Here is a 21,295-nt window from a genome sequence, read left to right on the forward strand (position 1 = left end):
CAACTTGTTCCACCTTTGGTTAACAAATGGGAAAGTTTTATACTCTGTTCTTTTTCTCTTCTTAACTCTTAGCTAGAGTCTTCTTTCTCAAGGAAAAGAAAAATCAGACAGTGTTTAAAAAGTGAGGGAGAAATAGGCTGGGTGCGGTGGCTCACTCCTGTAATCCCAGCATTTTGGGAGGCTGAGGTGGGCAGATTATGAGGTCAGGAGTTCGAGACCAGCCTGACCAACATGGTAAAACCGTGTCTTTACCAAAAATGCAAAAATTAGCTGGGCGTGGTGGTGCACGCCTGTAATCCCAACTACTCAGGAAATTGAGGCAGGAGAATCACTTGAACCCTGGAGGCGGAGGTTGTTGTGAGCCAAGATTGCAACATTGCACTCTAGCCTGGGTGACAGAGCAAGACTCTGTCTCAAAAAAAAAAAATGTGAGGGAGAAATAAATGCTGACATTAAATTAATGCATGACATTGCTGGATATATTACCTGTTTTTCAAGAAGGTCTGTTTCGTTTCAGAAAGACTGTCTAGGAAAATGGAGAACAATACTAAGTAAACCAGTGAATCATTTCTAATACTGCTTAATACTCTGTTATAAGAAAATGGAAAATGAATAGAGTTCTATTCCTTAAAGCTAAGTAACATGATAGCCCATATAATGGAAATATGGATCCCTGAATGTATAATCATATTAATATTAGTTATTTACTGAGTGCCTCTCTCTGAAGAAGCTCAAGGTGTGTTATCAACATTATTTTAGTAATTCTCACGGCCCCTCTTCATGTGGATTAAGGTGCGCTCCGTTCATGGTGCTCCTTTCTATGGGAGAAGATAATGGCACCCAGATAAGTTGAGTGGCTTGCCTAGCACCACCACTCAGCAAGTCCAGGTCAGTGCCAGGATTAGAATGTAGGTCTCCTCACACCAGATTTTCAGCCAGTAAGTGAAAACAGATACACTAGCATGTGAGTTCTATGGGCAACAGACCCATCTGGGTGCTTTACATGGATAGGAATTAATTACTTGCTTCCTTTTTTCCTCTTGGAGTCAGAGATGGAAAGCGCATGCTAAACCAAAATATCAGCAGGACAATCCATTGCAGACACACTGAGGGAAGCCATCCATGGGATCCTGCTGAGGGACAGGAAGAAATCACCTCCTCCTGCCTCTCCCAGGAGTCTTGGAGAGACTGCATTCTCTTACCTCTTCAGCCCTGGACAGTGTTTGAGTGACCATTGGGCACTGCTGGGAGTTGATTATATCACAAGCAACCTTTCTATAAATTGCCACTTAGTTCTAAAGACTGTAAAAAAGCACATGAAGGACCCTTTGTCCTTGGCTATGCTGGGAGGGGCTGGAGTTTCGGGAAAGAAGAGAGCTGGTATCATGCATTTGTGTAGGGAAATGGTGGCTAGGCTACAGAGCCCTAACACAGATCCAAGAGAACCTGCCACATGTCTGGTCCACTCTGTCAGTGACTTCTTTGGGAAGGCTGAGGAGGGATTGAGTTCTAAAGGTTGGAATCACTGGCTTTTAAGAGTCCTCCTTCCAGAAGAAAGCCTGGTATTGCCCTAAGTGCTTCTCTGGAGAGCCCTAGAGGAACTCTCATGATGCATATATTATAGCTGTAGAAACTCCAGGAGTTCTGAAAAGTGGCTGTAGCCAGATAGCATTCTTCCTCAAAGCATCTTTAACATGTGTCACCATAAGAGAGAAAGTATAGTATTTCTTGTCCGTTGAGGAAGGCATCAGTATAAAAGGAAGTTCCCGCCTTTGTAACACACCATCTCCCCACTCCTCCTTCACTCACGGCTACCATTAGACAGAAGAGGAGTGAACATACATATAGCTCTATGTGTTAACTCACTGAATTCTCAGAACAACCCCATGAGGTAGGTGTTATTATTTCCTGCATGTTACACAGGAAGAAACAGAGACCTAGAGGTTACCCAGCTTATCCAGGATTGCGTGTCTTGTAAACGGTAGGGCCAGAATTCAATCTTGCACAGTCTGGCTCCAGAGTCTGGGTTTTATTCACTACCTGTCCTGACTGCCTGGCTCTGGTGTCCCTGTGAATCTGGCTTCAGACTCTGGGAAAGCAATTGCATTCTTCCTAGAACATCATTTCTTCCAGTATGTATAGAGTGAAGTATCAATGAGCTAACAGATTATTTTGAAGGATAAGAGGAACGTTGGGCATGCAAGGGGGGTTTAATGCCACTTCACAGCTCCATGGATAGCCCCACTACTATCGTGCAAAGGACCTACACACACCAGGATTGTGGTCAGTTGATGACCAGCCCTTTGCATCTCTCCCTCCGTCAAAGAGCATCAGGGATACTGATTGACGGTCAGTCTGATGCACAGTCCAAACATCAAGGGAGCTAATTCTAATTTTGCTGCCATCTAATTTTCAATTTCATCAGCAGAGCTTGACCTGTCTTCAACATTTGGGGCATAGACTATATATAACCACCAATCTACTTCCAAAGTGGTTGTATTCACCGGAAGGAACTGGCCAACTCACAGTCAACAGAGACATGTATAAATCAATACAAATGCCTATAAATACAGCAGAGTCACAATAAATGGTGATGGGTATAAATAAATAATGTTCAAGAGTACTCTAAGAGGGTGTGTAGGTTGAGAGTTTGCTGGCATTGGGGAGAAGGCGTGGGATTAATTAGGGAATTTATTGGAGTAAATAAAGATGTGAAGATGAAAAGGAGAGGAAGATGCAGTACAGCTGCCATTTGAATGAAGGAGAGTGTGGCATGCCTATGGCACAGCTTGATGAATGAGCACCAGACAAATTGAAGCCATCACCAATGATTTGAGCGAGGCACTTAACCTCCCTGGGTCTCAGTTCTTCCATCTCTCAGTATGGAAAATTGGGTATTGAAATCAAGAGAACATAGTGAAGCACTTTTAGTTCTTCAAAAGAAAGGCATCACCATCATACCTCCTTTGAGCTAAGGAAAATCAATTATTTGGAAGAAATGCCTATGGCATATGACACCTGACTTGCCCCAAGTGCCAGTAACTCATGTCTTTTGGGAAGAAAGTGATCTAAACCATCCACATAGAAAAAAATTGTGGGCACTCAGAATCTTGCAAGAAACATACTTCTCTTTGGCATCATAGAAACAGCATGGATTTAGCCTAAGCCAAGGCTGTATAAGCCCGGACCCAAATCTCAAATGACTGCCCATTCCTTGCTCTTCTGGTTGGCGTCAGTCAATCACAAGTAGAATCAGATGTTGCCTTGCCAACGTGATTGGTGTGTTTCTGGGGGAGCTTTGTTCATGTCTTGGTTTTTGTTTGTGTGATGTTCTCTGTTTTATAACTTTGGTCTCTAGGAATTTTTCCCACAGCTGTGCATCATTCCTTATCACCTATAACCAAATATGGCAGCTTTAAATAGTGCTGTCATTTTCCTCAATTTCACCTGTTGTGATATAATCAGGTATAGATTTCTGACACTGAGCATCTAATGGGGTTTCAGAGTCAGAAAGCAACAGTAATAGATTTTTCAGTTGAGAGACAGATTGAAACAGTCATAAGTGACAGGGCACGTGGAATTCATGCACATTTACTCAGGGAAGCTCTGGGGTCAAAAAAGACCCCAGGAGTGGACCACGCTAGTGATTTCTATTGCAGTAGGTGTATAGGCATGATCGGCTCCTTTACTGATTCCGTACTCTGTATATGGATCCTGCCCTCTCTGTGTCTTCCTGTGTCTGCCTCTGGCTCTTAGGATGATGAAGGAAACACAGTCAAGCCGTGATGGACACAGGAATGATTAACTGGGGACTTGGATTCTGCTGCTCTGGAGTCCTTTGCCTTCTGTTAGAGGATTTATGTAATGACGGGATGAGACAAGCTTAAATGATCTCCTCATTCTTCTCCTGCTCCCTTCCCTAAGTTACTGGGTTTTGTCCCCCATTTGTTTCATTTTTCCAATAATACCTGAGTGTTGTCTGCAGACTGAGCATGGATCCACAGTGGGTCAAAGAACTTGCAATTGGTATCAAAGGGCAGTTCCGTGGTCTGAGCCCATACTGTGAAAGAAAAACAGTTTCAGATAGACCATATGAGAGGTCATTGTCATGCTGCTGAAAGGCCACAGTGCCCAAGAACAGCTGCCGTTTTTGGCAGAGGATGAGTCTTCGCGTCCTCTCCGTGTACCCTCCGGCTCTTGTCTCAAAGAGGAAAGTAAAACTGCACCGCAGGTAGAAGGAAACACAGTGTGCCCACTGGCTCCCTAAGAAGGAAGGGAAAAGCGTCCAGAAGAGGAGCTGGAAATCACCCATGATGGGGGCTGTGCAGATACAACAGGAGCGTGCAGAACTGTCTGCTCCCACCTGCCTCAGATGCAGCCGTGGAAACAGCTGTTGTTACTTGGAGTTTCTCAGCTTCTTCCAGCTTCCCCTGAATAATGAACGCTCAGAGGGCTGGTCGAGTTTAGCTCGGTATTGACATAGGGAGTTCCCTTTTGTGTTTCTGGGAACCCCAGTGTAAAAATGACATACCTTGATAGTGACAGTAGGTTGTGCCATGGCCGATATGATCCTGAGCTTAAACGCTGACCTGTTCATAGAACCCTGAGCTTAGTACTGATTTTCAGTCCTATCCATGGACTTCCTGGATTTCTGGCCTTATAGAATCATAGCGTTTTCCATTTACAGTAGTCCTTAGAGCGCATCTAAGTCCAGTGGTTTTATAGTAAATGAAAGAAACCAGCCTGGGACAAGACAGGGTAGCAGCACGGAGCTGCAGAGAACGTGCCCTGTCTCCAGTGGGCAGCCCACACTCAGCTTCAGCCAATTGGGAACTTGGACTCAGTGGTGTCAGGATCGCCCCATTTTTTAAAAAGCCAGAAATCTAGATTTGTATGTGAAGTTACCTAATAATTTAACGCTGGCAACTAATACAAACGAGGTAGATGCTACAGGGTAAACCAAGTCTGTGGGCTGTATGCGTCCATAGGCCACTGGTCACCTCGGATCGTGGTCACCTCGGATCTAGTCCCACTCCAACTGAGGCCAGAGAGGGGTGGGGACTTGCCTGAGAGCACACGGCTAAAGACGTGGAGCAGATGACTTAAGTCCATCCTTCTCATTCCCTTTTGTTTTCCCGTGAAGAATGGTGGCGAGCTTGGCGCCCAGGATTCCGTTCCTGGCTCCATCATCTGGCTCACAGGACTCTGGCCAGACTCATCCCTGGCCTTGCAACGTGTTTTCCCACAGTGCCGTGGTGTGAGCCCTGGGCTTTGAGTCAGGAAACATGGGATTGTTTGGGTCCCGGCTCTTCCACTTACATGCTGTGGAACCTCGGGCACATCTCTGACTGCCCTCGGCTTTGGCTTCTTCACTTATAAAATGAGAATAATAACTTATGCCTCCCAGGACTGTTTTGAGGTTGACAGGGGAAGGTCTCACTGTGTGAGATCACCCTGCAAACAAAACCCAGAGATTCCGGTTGTATTAGCATCCTTGTGAAAAAGATGTGAGTGTCTAAGAGGGATGCTGTGGTCGAATCCAGCAGTGCAGACAGCAGCAGCTCAAAGGTGCTCCCTGAGTCCATCCTCGACTCCCCATGGAGGACACAGGGTGGTACTTCGGGGCACTGAGGGTTGTTCCTCTTTGCCAGCACAAAGCCTGCCTCATCCCAGGAAGTGGCATGGCCCCTGCTGCTGTTCTGTGTCACCTGCTGAGGTCAGGGCTGGCTGGTGGTGTTTGTCCAGCCTGGCTACACCCTCATTCCCAGTGTCATTTAAGCCAGTCACCCAGAACCCAGAGAAATGGGAACTGGGGCCAGACCCATACTCACTACCTCCTCTGCCCTGCCCTGCCCTGCCTGCCCCAAGGTCATTTTGACTGAATGTGTGCGGTGAATCTTGTTTTTCTCTCCATTTCCAGGGACGCAAACCCGGCTATTTCTCCTTCCTGGACCCATTTTCTCCGGGCGTCTGGCTCTTCATGCTTCTAGCCTATCTGGCTGTCAGCTGTGTCCTCTTCCTGGTGGCTCGGTACGCTCCTCTTCCCTTCCCTGTCCTCACACCGCCACCTCGTGTCCACCTCTGGGAACTGCATGGGGAGGGGGTAGGGAGGAGGAGAGGAGTGGGTTGGGAAGATCTTGGTGCCAAACTAGAGGGACAGGAGAAGGACTGGGGACCTGAAATGCTCTCTGCCCCGCTGTCGACCTCATGCTGCCCATCCAAACGTTCCCCACTGTGCACGACGCAGACAGGTGGCTTGGCTTCTGCACCTCTGCCTCCTGTCCCTCCCACTTCCCCCCAGAGCCCCACCCAAGCCCCCTGCTTGTGTAGGAGCCCTGGGAACAGAGGAGGGGTGAGGGTGGCAGGAAGATGACTCCCATTAAGCACTATGCATTTGGCTGCCCTGGCATCAGTCATTGCCACAAAGGATCTGCCACAAAGTGCTGAAGGACAAGAAACAGAGCCTGCGAATCTGGACTGGGGGCACTGGGGGCTGCAGTGGAGCAGGCCAGGAAGAAGGCCTCCTATGCAGACAGCCTGGGTCTGCCTGTGAAAACACAGCTGCCCTGTCGAATGCGAACCATGGAGGCTGGTGACGGGAGGCAAGGAGACGGGATGGAGAGAGGCGTTTTCAAGAAGTGCTGAGTTGAGACACACGGGCCAGACCTGGGAGTGGGGAGAATAAGCCCTGCCCGATCCCCAGGAAGCCGGGGGCTGCCCTGACCCTATGGAAAAACCCGAGGAGCAGCCTGAGGCTGTGGCCTCCCAAGAATGTGCACAGAAAAGGTAGTTTCGCTCGAGGCCACAGGCTATTGGACCAGCCTGAGCTGCAGGAGAGCCAGCTTAACCCTCCAGAAGTGGAATGAGCCCTGGTGGCTCCCAGGCCACTCACTCAGGTCCCTGGTGCTGCTAGCCCTCCACTTACTGCGGTGGAGGCTCACAAAGGGCTGTTATGTGGGAGCCGAGAGCTACTCAGGAGGAGTTTCTGGAAATCTGTCCGTGGCTGTGTTTGCAGGTGTCTCCTCAGTTGTTACCTTTGCCTCCAGGCCACAGCGGCAGGGCAGACCGTTTTAGAGTGCACATCCCATCTCTGTGGCGTGGGTGGGGTCTTCCCCTAGGGCATGTTCATTCACTGGACTGAGGGGGGCACGCGGGGATGGAGCTGCTGCATGGTGAGCCCTAGGGAACCACCGGCTACCTAACCCCTGGGGGCACTTCCCAGCCTGCCAGAGAAGGGTTGCATCAACCTGTCTGCACATACCTCTTCCAGTGGAGACCAAGCTCCCCAAGATCAGGAAGGTCTTTGGGGCCGAGATGCAGCCAAAAAAGACAGGCCTTGCTGACAACCTGGTCATTTTCAAACGTGGCAGAGTTTGCTGCTCAGGTGCCACCAAGCCCTCCCGGGCCTGTAGGCATGGCCACTGTTGAGTATCTGCTGTCAGTGACGGCCTGTGAGACGGGGAGCTAGCACGCTGTCTGACACCTTACCTCTCCACTTTGCCACACTGCTGCCGCGTTAGAAGGCTGTCTACGTGAGCCCTGGCGCCACTGCTCTGTAATTCACACTTGCCCCTTGGATGTGAGCCCTTGTGTGTGGCATGCCACAACACCCAGGTCACCTCAAGGGCCCTGAAAAGTCTTGGGGCTTGGTGAGCAGATATATACACGCCTGCTTCAACACACCTGCAGCAGCCTGGAGCTTTCAACCAGCCCTGGGGTATTACACTGCCCCTCTTCCCTCCCCTCCACATCCAAACACACTCCCTCCAGCATCTAGCATCATAGAAAGATTAACAGAAAATGTGCTAAAGGGCTAACCATACGGCCTCTCTCTCCTCACTACGCGCACACACACAACACACACACACACACACACACAAAATACTGGAGTCTAAGGTATTCTGTATTAAGGTAGTGATTTTCAAACATGGTTCTATGGACTGCAAAGGCTCCTGGGAGCAACCAGAGCCTTTAGGGGTGAAATGACAAGAGGCTGGGCAGCCAGAGCCCTGGGTCCCCAACTCCTCCTCATCCAGACCAGCTCTACTTTTATTTCTTATATATTGTACTTCTGGGTAAGATTTTACAGGGAAAAAAAATATCTGAAAACGACAGCTCTTTGGTAGCCATTCCCAAGCAAGCTGACTTCAGAGTCCCGTAGGGAGCTTTTAGACATTTGAATTCCCCGGTCCCATGACCTCAGAATCTCTAGGGGAAGGGCCTGAGAATCTGTATCTTTGAAGTTCTGCAGATCCCACCAATGGTCCATAGGCTTGGGAGCCAACAAAGTGGGGCACCAGAGTGCCAGCCAGCTCCTCGGGACACGCACAGAGGGACAGAGCACATCTCACCGGTCAAGGGGCCAACGCTGACACGTTTGTGTTGTACTCGGGGCAGAGGGGAGGCGCAGATGGAAATGGGAGGCAGCGACAGTGGGAACACTAAGTGCACATCAGGCCAGGTGCAGGAAAGAGCAGTGTGAAGATAACACCGAGCACACAGCACCCCACCCGCCTGGGCGGTGCACACCTGTGCATACTGTTTCTCTCGTCAGAGCTGGAAGACTTTGAGTACAAAATGGGCTGGGGCTGCAAGCATGTCCCTGGCGGGTGGGGGAAGAGCGGGCATTCTGGGCATCAGAGGGGCCATTCAGAGAGACACCAGTGGTGAGGCTGAGAGGAAAAGCAGGGCAGTGTCCCCACCTCACCCCAAGGCCCAGAGCTTAGAAGCAGCCCTTCTCAGCCCCATGCGTGCATTACACTCACTGGGGAGCTTTAAACAAACACTGATGCCCAGGCCCCACCTGAGCCAATGAAACCAGAATATTTGGGAATGGAACTCAAGCAGCAGCAATCTTTTTTTTAAAAGCCTCTGGGGAGGTCTGAAACACAGACAGGGGATAGCCTGGCTTTAGACACCAATCAGGCCAGTGGCTGTCAGTGTGGACACTGGCCCGGTGGTGTCAGCATCATCTGGGAACTTGGGAATTCTTAGGCTTCACCCCAGACTTACCGACGCAGAAGTTTTGGGGCTGGGCCCAGCCATCTGTGTCAGCACACCGGCTTGGTGGTTCTGAGGTAGGCTAAGGCTGGAGGACCACTCCTCTAGGCTAGGGGTCTTCAAACCGTAGTTCTCATCACCCTGTCAGTGGCAGTGACAGAACAAGCAGCTTCCCAGGCTGTCCACCTCTTGACACTCCTAGCCTCAGGTGCTCCACTTTCATCTTTTTTTTTTTTTTTTTTTTTTGAGACAGGGTCTCACTCTGTTTGTCCAGGCTGGAGTACAGTGGTGCGATCTTGGCTCACTGCAGCCTTTACCTCCCGGCTCAAGTGATTCACCCATCTCAACCTCTTGAGTAGCTAGGATTACAGGCACGCACCACTACACCTGGCTAAATTTTTTGTATTTTTTAGTAGAGACGGGTTTTCGCTGTGTTGCCCAGGCTGGTCTCGAACCCCTGGACTCAAGCAATCCGCATACCTCGGCCTCCCAAAGTGCTGGGATTACAGGCATGAGTCACCGCACCCGGCCATCCTCTATTTTGTATTTTGGAGTTCCACATCAGAATTTATTGAGGGTAAAAATGTCTCTTTGATTAAAAAAAGTTTGAGAACCATCAACCCAGTTCAACCCGCTTCATTTTTTTTTGGTTGCAAAACTCCAAGTCCAGCAAAGGGAAGTGTCTTGCCCAAGGCCACAGGCCAGTCTCAGAGATGAGACCAGCCAGAAGAGCCTGCCTATGTCCCTTCACACCCCGCCTCCGTGGCACTAGTGTATGTTCCTTTTCTCCCACAGGTTGACGCCCTACGAGTGGTACAGCCCACACCCATGTGCCCAGGGCCGGTGCAACCTCCTGGTGAACCAGTACTCCCTGGGCAACAGCCTCTGGTTTCCGGTCGGGGGGTTCATGCAGCAGGGCTCCACCATCGCCCCTCGCGCCTTATCCACCCGCTGTGTCAGTGGCGTCTGGTAAGGCCCCAGGCAGAGGTGAACCAGGCCAAGTGGGGTGGGGACACAAAAGGGGCCCTCTGATAAGCCGGCTCTAGCTGCTAGAGCCCCAGAGCCTCTGCCTCTTACAGCAGACCCACGCAAGGAGCCGAGTGCTTTCTGCCAACTCAGAAGCTTGGGGCAATGGATGGGGCCTGCTCTGTGCCATTTGGTCCCCTTTCCCTTACTCACTCTCTGGGGTCTGGATGCAGAGGGGAACAAAGGGAGGAAGGGAGAGGAGGTGACCAAACAGCCTTGCTGAATTTCAGCAAAGCAATGGTAACTTCCTGACCTGAAAATGACCTGAGGTTTGAGAAGGCATATTCAGATTTATGCAAATATGAGCCTGCTGGCAGGAAGTCCCTGCAGGAGGAAGCCAGCCTGGCTGCCACATCACGCCCCCTCTACCAGCCTTCTGAGGCTTTGGGTCTCTGCCCCTGGCTCTGGGGGCTTGCTGGCCTGTTCACCTCAGCAGGTGTGGGAAAATGCAAACTCTTGTCGTTCAGAGTTGAGCAAATGATTCAATGTGTGGGAAAGCTCTTTGAAAACTTGAAAGTGCTACATAAACATATGGACTGGTCATTGTTATTAGACCACTATGGGGGCAAAGGAAAAACAAGATGAAACGTGTGTGTGTGTGTGTATGTGTGTGTGTGTGTGTGTGTGTGTGTGTGTGTAGCCTGGAGAGGCATGTTTGCAGAACACAAACATGCCTCTTTTGATCCTTTTTTGATCCTTTTTTGATCCTTTCTTAGAGATCTGCTGTGGGTTTGGCTGCCATAGCGTACAGGACTTACGACCTTGGTTCTCTCCCTTCCTTCTCACCCTGTTTAGCCAAAGGAAAAGGACAGGTGATGTTTCCACCCTTGAGTACTGGTGCCCAGAGTGGGTGGTCTGGACAGAATTACTGGAGGAGCCACTGGGCTGTTAGGAAGGTGAAAATGCAGCGAGACAGCCACGCCTTCCTGTCTGGGGTTTCCATTTTCCCTAATAAACAACAAATGTAGCAGGATTTAAACTTGGGCGAGATGCTCGCCTGTTACCAGATAGTTCGGAGATGTCACTGAGTAGATCACCATGGAGAATAGGAGCTCAGGTCCCCAGGAAGAAGGATGGACAGTCCCAGCAAGGAGAGTCACGGAAGTCCCACAACATCCGGGAACCTGGGCAGAAGCCCTGGGAGAGGAGCGTGCCAGGATGTTCATCTTCTCCCTGGGGCTTTTCCTTCCGGGGGTGCCTGCTCACACGGATGGATGCAGCTAGGGCCCCACTGCCCACTTCATCCACTTGTCAGCTCCACCCTTACCCCAGGAAATCCCTCCTCCAGGACCCAGCCGTCCTGCAGGTTGCCCTGCCCTGAGGGGAGGACTCAGCACTGCTTTAAATAGCTGGCGGCAGGTGGCTTGGTCACTCTGTTCCAGAGCGTGTGTGGGAAGGGGCTCAGTGCAAATGCGAAGCCGCTGTGACAGGCCTGTGCCAGCCCCGACTCCAGGTGGTCAGTGTGCTTCTCTCCCAGCACACTAACAGTTCCTAGTTCTTAAATCAGGGCCTCAGTTTGGTCCGTTCTGTGGAGGAGTGGGAGGTCAGAAGACGGGGCCATTGTGGCCTACCTTGACCTCCTCACCCAGAGCATGAGATAGAAAACACCATGTCGCTGGAGAGAATGCCAGTTTGACAACTGAAAATGCCCTTTGATACAGGAGCGAGGCTGCACTGACCCCTCCGGAAGCGGGCATCATTCCCTTTCTCAGCAGAGCCGATGGCCTTGCACTGAGCCGCTTGTGCCCTCTGACCAGTTTCCTTGTGACCAGTGGCCTAAATAGCCAGCTGGGGTGTAGCCAGAGTGTAGCCAATTCTGAGTCATGTCCATACCTAGGGCTCATTAACCCCCAGCACACTCCACCACAGCTAAGCAGCTGCAGAGTGCTGGCTTCCTCCTGGGGACCGCCCTGCCCCAGGCCTTTTCTTAGGGATGGTCATGAGAAGCACCTTCCAATAGGGCAGAAGAGCTGAAGCAGGAGCAGGGAAAGCAGACCTTGGGCATGGAGGGACACCTGCTACTTACAGGTCACAGATAGAGAAGGCAGAAGGAGGTAGCCAGGTGATTTTCATCCCATTTTCAGTCTGATGGTCTCTCTAGACATTTCTCTATATCTCACATCCCTCTAGTCCTTTACAGATTGCTGATCACTCATGACATATTACTTCATTTTATCTCACAACTCTCCAGCAACAGGCAGAGCAGGCATGATCATCCCCATATATTTATTAGACAAGTAAATGAGCTTAGAGTAGGTGAGTGGTTTTCCCCACGGTCTCACAGTGGAACACAGCCAGAACCAAAACCCAGTTCACTTGCTGGTGGTCTGCCATGTAGACGTGCCCATCGGGTCAGAGGAGGCCCTTGTTGCTTCACTCCTGGGGAGGCAGCCAGCAAGAGCTCTTGGTCACAGTGGCAAATAGGGCAGTGGGACCTGCTGCTCTTGAAAATCGACCCAGCAGCAGCAGGTTGCCGAGTTCTGTGTGTTAATCACTATGCATTCATCATTAGTGTGTCTATAATGGATAAAGCCTTACGAACTCAGGCTCCACTGATTCAGAATTTGTGATTCTCCATCCCAAACTGTGCTACGATCTCTCTCTGAGCCCCTTGGGATTGGGATGTAGCTCCATACTGTTGACCAGATGGGAGAAGGCTTGTTTAACCTACTAAAATGAACACACAGGTTTTAAGGGATTTAGGATATATGCTGCCTGAGCTGCAAAATTATTCTAATTTTAAATGAGTTCTGTCTACTCAATAAAACAATCTTCTAATTTGAAATGGTATGACAATTGTAAGAATATTTTCTAATTCCAGCCTTTCAGCAGTTCAAAGGTGCTTTTCACTAGGTCGTCTTTACTAAAGATTTTCTGTTACAATTTATAGAACTGATTTTAAAATACGAATTTATCAGATGGCACAGGGGCTCACACCTATAGTCCCAGTACTTTGGGAGACTGAGGCAGGAAGAACTCTTGAGCCTGGGAGTTCTAGGTTGCATTGAGCCCTGACTAAGCCACTGCATTCCAGCCTGGACGACAGAGCAGGACCCTGTCTCCAAAAAAAAAGAATTTATCGGCCAGGTGCGGTGGCTTACGCCTGTAATCCCAGCACTTTGGGAGGCCAAGGCAGGTGGATCACAAGGTCAAGAGATGGAGACCATCCTGGCCAACACAGTGAAACCCCATCTCTACTAAAAATACAAAAATTTGCTGGGCAGGGTGGAATGTGCCTATAGTTTCAGCTCCTCAGGAGGCTGAGGCAAGAGAATCACTTGAATCCAGAGGTGGAGGTTGCAGTGAGCCAAGATCGCGCCACTGTACTCCAGCCTGGCAACAGAGTGAGACTCCGTCTCAAAAAAAAAAAAAAAAAAAAAAGAAGAATATATCAAGGTGTTACTTGGCAGGTTGCTTCACTTCTCTGAGCCTCAATTTCCCCACCTGTAAAATTGGGATAAGAATTTTGCCTTCCTGAGTTGTAGGGATTAAGTGAGATAGTGGATGTAGCTCGTGGTAGATGATCAGTACCTGGCAATGCACATTTGAAGGTTGGCTTCAACACGAGGAGGCGAGGAAGCCCTCCTGCTCTAGCTCTGAACAGAGCCCTTGGAGCTGGCACGCGCAGCTCATTCACTGGCTCATTTCTCACAGTGTCCAAAACTGTCTCATGTGCATGGACTATACCTCTTTTGAATAATAACCCAATAATCATCTCCTTCAGGAAATAAGAAAAACAAATCAGCTGTCTTCTTCCAGGCAATGCTCACCAACTCGATTCATTTCTGTAGACATCATATGCCCTGCCTCCTTTCTCTTCCCCCACTAAGCTGAAAGCTCTTAGAAGAAAGATGCCTGGTCTCTCCCATGTCACAGCAGGACTGGGGTTGGGGGCCAAGACTCCAGGGAGTGCCCGGGCAATGATGACTTCCTTGTCTTTTCCTACATAGGTGGGCATTCACGCTGATCATCATCTCATCCTACACGGCCAACCTGGCAGCCTTCCTGACCGTGCAGCGCATGGATGTGCCCATTGAGTCAGTGGATGACCTGGCTGACCAGACCGCCATTGAGTATGGCACAATTCACGGAGGCTCCAGCATGACCTTCTTCCAAGTAAACCCCGTTTGGTTGCTCACCAACATCGGGAACTGGGCAGAATAAAGTTGAGATGTTTGTCTGCTGGAGATAAAAACATCTCTCGTCATCTCATTATCTCTTTTGAACATATAGTTTGGAAGTCCACATGGGGTTCATTTATCTGTTGCTCCACAAAATACACCTGGAATGAGGTCCCAAAAGAACTTTGTGTTAATATCAGCCGGTGCCAGAGTGGTGATACTTGAGATGATTTTAGGTCTAATGTGGTGGAACTATTTTTTCGTTGCCATAGTTTCATATTTATATTAATGGCCATTAGAAAAAAAGTATATATATGCAGTGAATCAAACTTGTAGTTTTATTTGTATTACTGCATAGAATGGGGTTAACGTATACATTTACATTTTAACAAGTGATTTAAATCGTATAGGTAGTATTTAGAGCAAGATTCATACACGAGTGACTGAAGTTTGAGGAACACTAGCTTAAGACAAACTGGCTTCATTGATTCCAGACTTGATAGGTATCAGATAGGGACCTGTTGTCCTCTTTGAGTTTCCCTGGCAAGGCTCAGGAGAAAGCCCTGCCACAGCGATGTGTTTGCTGTCAGCAAACTGATTGATCGCCAAGACTGACAGCCAGACCAGATGGAATAGTGGTTTTCATGTGCCTCAAGCTCTCTTGGGAAGCAGGTTTCCCCTGGGGTTAAAAGGTGTCTAACCAACCTAATATCCAAGAAGTTCATTTTCACATGAAACAAGTCCAATGCCTTCAGCTTTCTGTTTTCCAGGCAAGTCTCAGTGCCTACTGGCACAGAGAGCAGTGAAGTCATCGTGCAAACACAGGGTTTGGATAGACCCCCAGAGTTCTCTGACTTGTTATTATTTGTAACACAGCAGCCAGCTTCGTATATGTGATTGATCAACTGGTTTAGGGTGGATAGAAAATAGTGAAACTGCTTCTTCAAATGGTATTTCTGTATAGTCCTAAATGAACCTAAGTTCACTGCCCCAAATTGAGGGACAATGAAGGTACCCAACCAGAATTTCAGTTCTACCGGAAAATGGAGGTTGGCAGTAGAAGAGCTCTTGAGGGTAGATGAGGTAAAACCAATTACCAAATCAGGGCCCTAGTGCCCTGTGGCTTCCTCATCTTTCTGTAAAAGGTATCAAAGGCACACCTCCCTCCCCTGCCATTACACAGTGACAGCGAACATCTTGTGTTGAGAGACAGAAAGGGAAAAGGTTCTTGTCTGTGATCGGCGGGTAGAGTAGAGGAAGGGCCAGCATCTTAAGGTGCACTTTGATTCCCTCTCTTTTTAAATCAACGTTTCCTTCCTCTTTTCCCAATCCTGCTTCCTTTTGTTCTTTTCCCAGAATTCCCGCTACCAGACCTACCAACGCATGTGGAATTACATGTATTCCAAGCAGCCCAGCGTGTTCGTGAAGAGCACAGAGGAGGGAATCGCCAGGGTGTTGAATTCCAACTACGCCTTCCTCCTGGAATCCACCATGAACGAGTACTATCGGCAGCGAAACTGCAACCTCACTCAGATTGGGGGCCTGCTGGACACCAAGGGCTATGGGATTGGCATGCCAGTCGGTATGCGGGAGAGGAACAGCCTCTTTGGGTAGCTTTGTCCAGACAGGGTCAGGGTAGATCAAACCACTGAAAGCAGCATTGAATCCAGTAACCCCTGTTGCTAGAACCAGTTTAACAGTGACTTTAGATGGGCATTCTAAAGTTGTTGTTGTTGTTGTTTTTTAAAGCAAACACACATATTTCTTTTACTCAACAACCAGTGCTCAATCCTTGATTATTAAAGAGTTAGTTGATTAGCTACTGATTGATTAACTGACTAATTTAAAGGGCTAATACTAATTATTAAAGAGCATTGATGCCTTTGGTGTGTATTTAGGCCTTTTGTTCCTCTTCTTGCTTGCTACCCCTTGGCCATTTCTCTGTTGATTGCTATCTCTACTAGCAGTGGAAAGAAGGATGAGATGGTGAAATTCAAATCAGTTAATTTTGCTATTTGTTAGCGTCACCAGTGAAAAGTTTACTTCTAAAGGGGACGGCCATGATTAGATGAAATGGCTTTTAAATTATTTGTGGATTTCACTGATCCAGCTACAGTAGGTTGGTGTGGGTCATTGAGAAGGGGCGGGAATGCTCTGGTGTTTGGCCTGCTGACTGGGTGTCACCCCGTCTCATTCTATGAATAGGAGGGTAGAGATGTTTGGCTTCCAGAAAGGTGTCCTGGCTGTGCTTTTTAAAAGGACATTCACACTTTGGACTTTGAGCCTTCACCTGCTAACAGAACCTCCCCAAGAAGATGAGGAGAGGACATGTTTGGCTGCTGTGGTGATTGTGAAGGAGATCTGAATGTTTCCCCAGCCCCTTCTGACATGCACCCTTCCCCCTCCACACACCCCATAGAGAGCCCGTGCTGTAGAGGGTTGTTCTTGCATGAGGGTGTTCTTGTACAAGGCAACAGGGGAAGAAGCGGGAATCAAGGCCATCAGTCTCTGGGAGAAAATTGGCATACGGTATGCTCATCTTTGTATTTACAGTACACATCCCTGTTGTTGATCTTTACCTTAGCTCAAAACTCTGTAAATGGCAGGATTCACTCACACCTGTGGAGTGTAAAGAGCACAGGCTTGGAGTCAGGCAGACCCCGGGACATGTTCTAGTTACTGGCTGTGGTACCTTAGATGCATTCTTTAGCCTCAGTTATCTAATTCATAAAATTAGGTTTCTAATACCTACCATATGGGGTTGGGAGGATTAAACCTGATAATCTAGTTAGGTGCCTTACCTTAGTGTCTCACACTGAGCCTGCCTTGGGGGATATTAGTGTCCTTCTCATCTCTTCTATGGTTTCCTATGTTATTACACACACACACACACACACACACACACATATATGTTTATTTATTTATTTATTTTGAGACAGAGTCTCACTCTGTCACCTAGGCTGGAGTACAGTGGCACTATCTAGGCTCACTGCAGCCTCTGCCTCCCAGTTCAAGTGATTCTCGTACCTCAGCCTCCCGAATAGCTGGGACCACAGGCGTGTGCTACCATGGCCAGCTAATTTTTGTATTTTTAGTAGAGATGGGGTTTCACCATGCTGGCCAGGCTGGTCTTGAACTCCTGACCTCAGGTGATCTGCCCACCTCAGCCTCCCAAAGTGCTGGGATTACAGGCATGAGCCACCACTATTTGACAAAAGCACATGACTTAAATTCTGATCAGAAACCAAGAAAATGAACATAGGTAATAATATGGTTCATCCCTGAACTCTGTACATTATGGCACTAGGAGTTCTGTGAACTGTGAACTGGAGGCTTCACTCCAGGTACTTATAAACCTCCACACCCTCTATATGCCATTATATTTCACTGGTGTCCACTAATAATACAGATTATGGACCCCTTTGAGAGATATACTCACTGACATTTTGTTTCAAGATGATAGTGTGAACTGCAAAATGAACTTAAGGCACACCTTGATGATACTCTAGCAATTTAACACATTTTACCTAAATTTCAAATGCTTCCAAAGTTTTCGTGGAGCAAAACAATGGAGAGTTGGGATAAGACAGACCACAACTCTAGAAATTTTCATCAATAACCAAGGAAAAGTGAAAGGAAATGCATTTGCTGTATATCTGACATGACACTGTTTTCACATTTTATCTCACTTCATAGACCCCTGCAAGATGTATGTGGTTATTCCCATCCTGTAGAGGACAGAACTCAGATTCAGAGCTGACAGATTACTTGTCCAAGGTCACAGAATAGGTAGAGAAGCTGGGTTTGAGCCTAGGATGCTTGTCTCCAGTCCAGTAATTCATTTACCAGACCATGTTGCCAATGGGTCCTATCAGCTAGAAAGGACAGGATAGGTGGGAAGGTCTACTCGGAGCTAGCCCAGCTTCCCACATGAAGCTGGAAAGAACATTACACAGTTCATTGATGAGCCAGGATTTAGGTCCAGCTGGGGGTATGCCCAGGAAATACAAGCATGTATATCATTCTTAAGTGGAATGTAAGAGCCTAACTATGGAATAAGCAATGTGGTTGGACCCAGGAAAATTAAGAGAAACAAAACAAGGAACAAGATGGAAAATTAATCAGGTGGCTTAGGAACTAAGTAGGCAACCAACGAGTAAGCAGAATAGGCCTTTCATGTGGCCCCTGATGTGTTAGGAGGTTGGGTTGAACATGCCTTCAAACTGCTTGAACTGCCTTGCTGGGCTAGACCATTCTCTCTAAACCTGGAATGTTCATTAGCCTCACCACCTAACAACCTCTGTTAGACAACTCGTTCATGTGTCCATTCACTGCAGATGTGTAATAAGTACTTACTGTATTTGAAGCTCTGCTGGTGTTTGCCCAAATCACTTGCACACATTCAGTGCTGCAGGCTTGGGGTTCGGGTCCAACTATGTGTAAGATGTGTAATAAGTACTTACTCTACATGAAGCTCGTTGGTGTTTGCCCAAATCACATGCACACATCCAGTGCTACAGGCTTGGGTTTGGGTGTCCAAGCAGAGTTTTATCTATAGTAGGGAAGGTTCTACCGTGGAGCCGTGGGCTGTCACGGTTGGAAGAGATCTGGGAGATGTTCTGGTTCCTTGCCTCTTAAAGTGTGGTCCATGGCCCAGCAGCATGGACATCACCTAGGGGCTTGTTGGAAATGCAGACTCTCAGGCCCCACCCCAGGCCTACTGAATCAGATTCTGCAGTTCAGCAAAATCCCCAGGTGATTGCAATGCACGTGAAAATTTCAGAAGCACTCATCTGTTTGTTCCAAGCTCTGCCTGATCCTTCAGAGTAGCCTTTCTCCTCTGGGGCATCTGTCCACATCCAGCCTTCATAGAGTTTGGGCAAGGAAACTGGGCAGCTTAGTTGTTTTCCAGCCTCTTGGCAGCTTTTTCTTAATAATCTCAGGCCTCAGCCTGTGCTGAGACATTGAGCTTTCCATGGTTTGATTTAAGCCTGTTTTTGTGATTAAACCTAAATTCTAGAACCAAAGCTCCTTGGCAAAATTGCATTAGAAAAATTAAAAAAGAATAGTACTGAACAGAAAAAAAAACCTTCTTTTGAGGAGGGAAGGAGGAGTGGGAGAAACAGGGTGATGGACAGGCCAGTGGGTTCTCGTGAGCTCAGAAGGCAGCGCTGAGGATGGGGAACACCTGGTGACCTGATTCTCACACTCTGGTGTGGCTCTTCTCTCACTGATTGGTCACTTCTCTGGATAAACAGTTGTCAGGTGTAACGTAGTGAGAGTTACAAGTGCCTAAGAAATTGATTCACTTATTTATTTTTGAAACGGAGTCTCACATTCTGTTGCCCAGGCTGGAGTGCAGTGGTGTGATCACTGCCCCTGTCTCCCAGGTTCAAGTGATTCTTCTGTCTCAGCCTCCTGGGTAGCTGGGACTACAGGTGCGCACCACCACACCCAGCTAATTCTTGTATTTTACTAGAGATGGGGTTTCACCATATTGGCCAGGTTGGTCTTGAATTCCTGGCCTCAAGTGATCCGCCCATCTCGGCCTCTCAAAGTGCTGAGAATGAGCACTTTCTCATTCTCATTCTCTGTGCTTTTTAAAAGGACATTCACACTTTGGACTTTGAGCCTTCAAAGTGGCATGAGTCACCGTGACTGGCCATGATAAATTAATTTAAATAAAGTAGAAATTGGACACACCTAAGAGGTTTGTGTCACAGAAGCACAAACTCTGGCCTCCTGGAGGTGGATTGGATACTTTGCAGCCAGTGTCCTGGGTGTTGGTGGGCAGGTTGTTTAACCAGAATAGACCATCTTTTTAATTTAGAAAGTGGTGGTGTCCGGCTGGGGAGGTGGATGGTACGACTGCCTGGAAAGCCTTTCCTTGACCCATCTTGGGGTGTTGGGCCATGGGCTGGATGCGCCAGTCAGCATGGAGAGAAGGGAAGTAGAAAAACCGAGAACCCTGCATGAAGCCAGAACGCCGCACTCTCCCGGGGAAGTAGAGAGCAGTGGCCCCAGGGGCTCGCCCCATCCGCTGCATCTGTCTGTCCCCTCTCGAGGTGAAAGCAGGCAGGGTGGCCAGGAGGTGTGCCGGGAAGGGGAGCAGAGTGACCCCTAACAGGGCATTCACAACCTGTGTCCTGGGCTCTCCTGTGACCCCCGCAGGCTCGGTTTTCCGGGACGAGTTTGATCTGGCCATTCTCCAGCTGCAGGAGAACAACCGCCTGGAGATCCTGAAGCGCAAATGGTGGGAAGGAGGGAAGTGCCCCAAGGAGGAAGATCACAGAGCTAAAGGTAAGGACGTTCAGGGCCATCCTCCTCCTGCCCTAGAGGACCAAAGTAGCTTGTTTCTCATGTTCAAATTCCAGGTACACATAATGACTTCTAGGACCCATTGCGAACTGCCTTGGAAGGAACCTAGGTATAAGCTGGGCTGGCAGGGGGTCAGGTCTGTCCCAGGGTCTTGCGTATCACGGGCACCCAGTGTCCACCTGGTTTCCAAGTCCTAGAGACTCTGCCTCCATGGTGTTTCTTGAACCCAGCTGCCTCTGACCCCTAGCACCACGGCTTCTACCCTGGCCCGTGCTGCATCGTCTCACACCTGTGTAATTACAACCGCCTGGTTTTAGTTTCCCATTCTTGCGTCTCTACAATATATTCTCCACTACTAGCTAGAGTGATCCTTTTTAAAAATGCAAATTCGATGTCAGGATTCCCCTGCACAAACCTTCCAACGGTTTCCCATCCCACTGGGAATAAAATTCAGGGCCCTATATGATCTGTTCCCCTTCAACCTTCCTCTCTTCTCTCTGGTCCCCAAGCCTCCCATCTGGCTCTTCCGCCCCAGGGCCTGTGCACCTGCTCCCTCCTCCTGGCCTTTCTTTGAAGAGCTCTTCACTCCTACCCTATACATGTCTCTCCATCACCTTAACCCCACCTTATTTCCCTTCTCAGACCTCATCGCTACCTGATATTATATTTCTTATGTATTTGTTTACTTTCCACTTTCTCTACTAGAATGTAAGCTTCATGAGGGCAGGGTTGGTCCTCACAGGGCTGCCCACAGAGCCGGACATGTGGATATTTTATCAAATGAATGAGCGAATGTTAAATTTGGCTAAATAGAAAGCAGTCCCTGACTA

General features: G+C 48.6%; 1 protein-coding gene across 6 annotated transcripts in view; it reads left to right on the forward strand.

Annotated features, from left to right (window-relative positions):
• LOC105476347 (glutamate ionotropic receptor kainate type subunit 4) overlaps positions 1-21,295 on the forward strand; it is a 484,554-nt gene that overhangs the window by 442,668 nt on the left and 20,591 nt on the right. For 5 of the 6 annotated variants that reach the window (XM_071075720.1, XM_071075724.1, XM_071075721.1 and 2 more), the window contains 5 exons: positions 5,921-6,030; positions 9,796-9,969; positions 13,977-14,142; positions 15,504-15,729; positions 20,319-20,447. In XM_071075720.1, the coding sequence (XP_070931821.1) occupies positions 5,921-6,030; positions 9,796-9,969; positions 13,977-14,142; positions 15,504-15,729; positions 20,319-20,447 (805 nt within the window). The remainder of the gene's footprint in view (positions 1-5,920; positions 6,031-9,795; positions 9,970-13,976; positions 14,143-15,503; positions 15,730-20,318; positions 20,448-21,295) is intronic. The other variant, XM_071075723.1, reaches the window with a different exon arrangement.

This window comes from Macaca nemestrina, chromosome 12 (genome assembly GCF_043159975.1).
Source record: "Macaca nemestrina isolate mMacNem1 chromosome 12, mMacNem.hap1, whole genome shotgun sequence".
Lineage (NCBI taxonomy): Eukaryota > Metazoa > Chordata > Mammalia > Primates > Cercopithecidae > Macaca > Macaca nemestrina.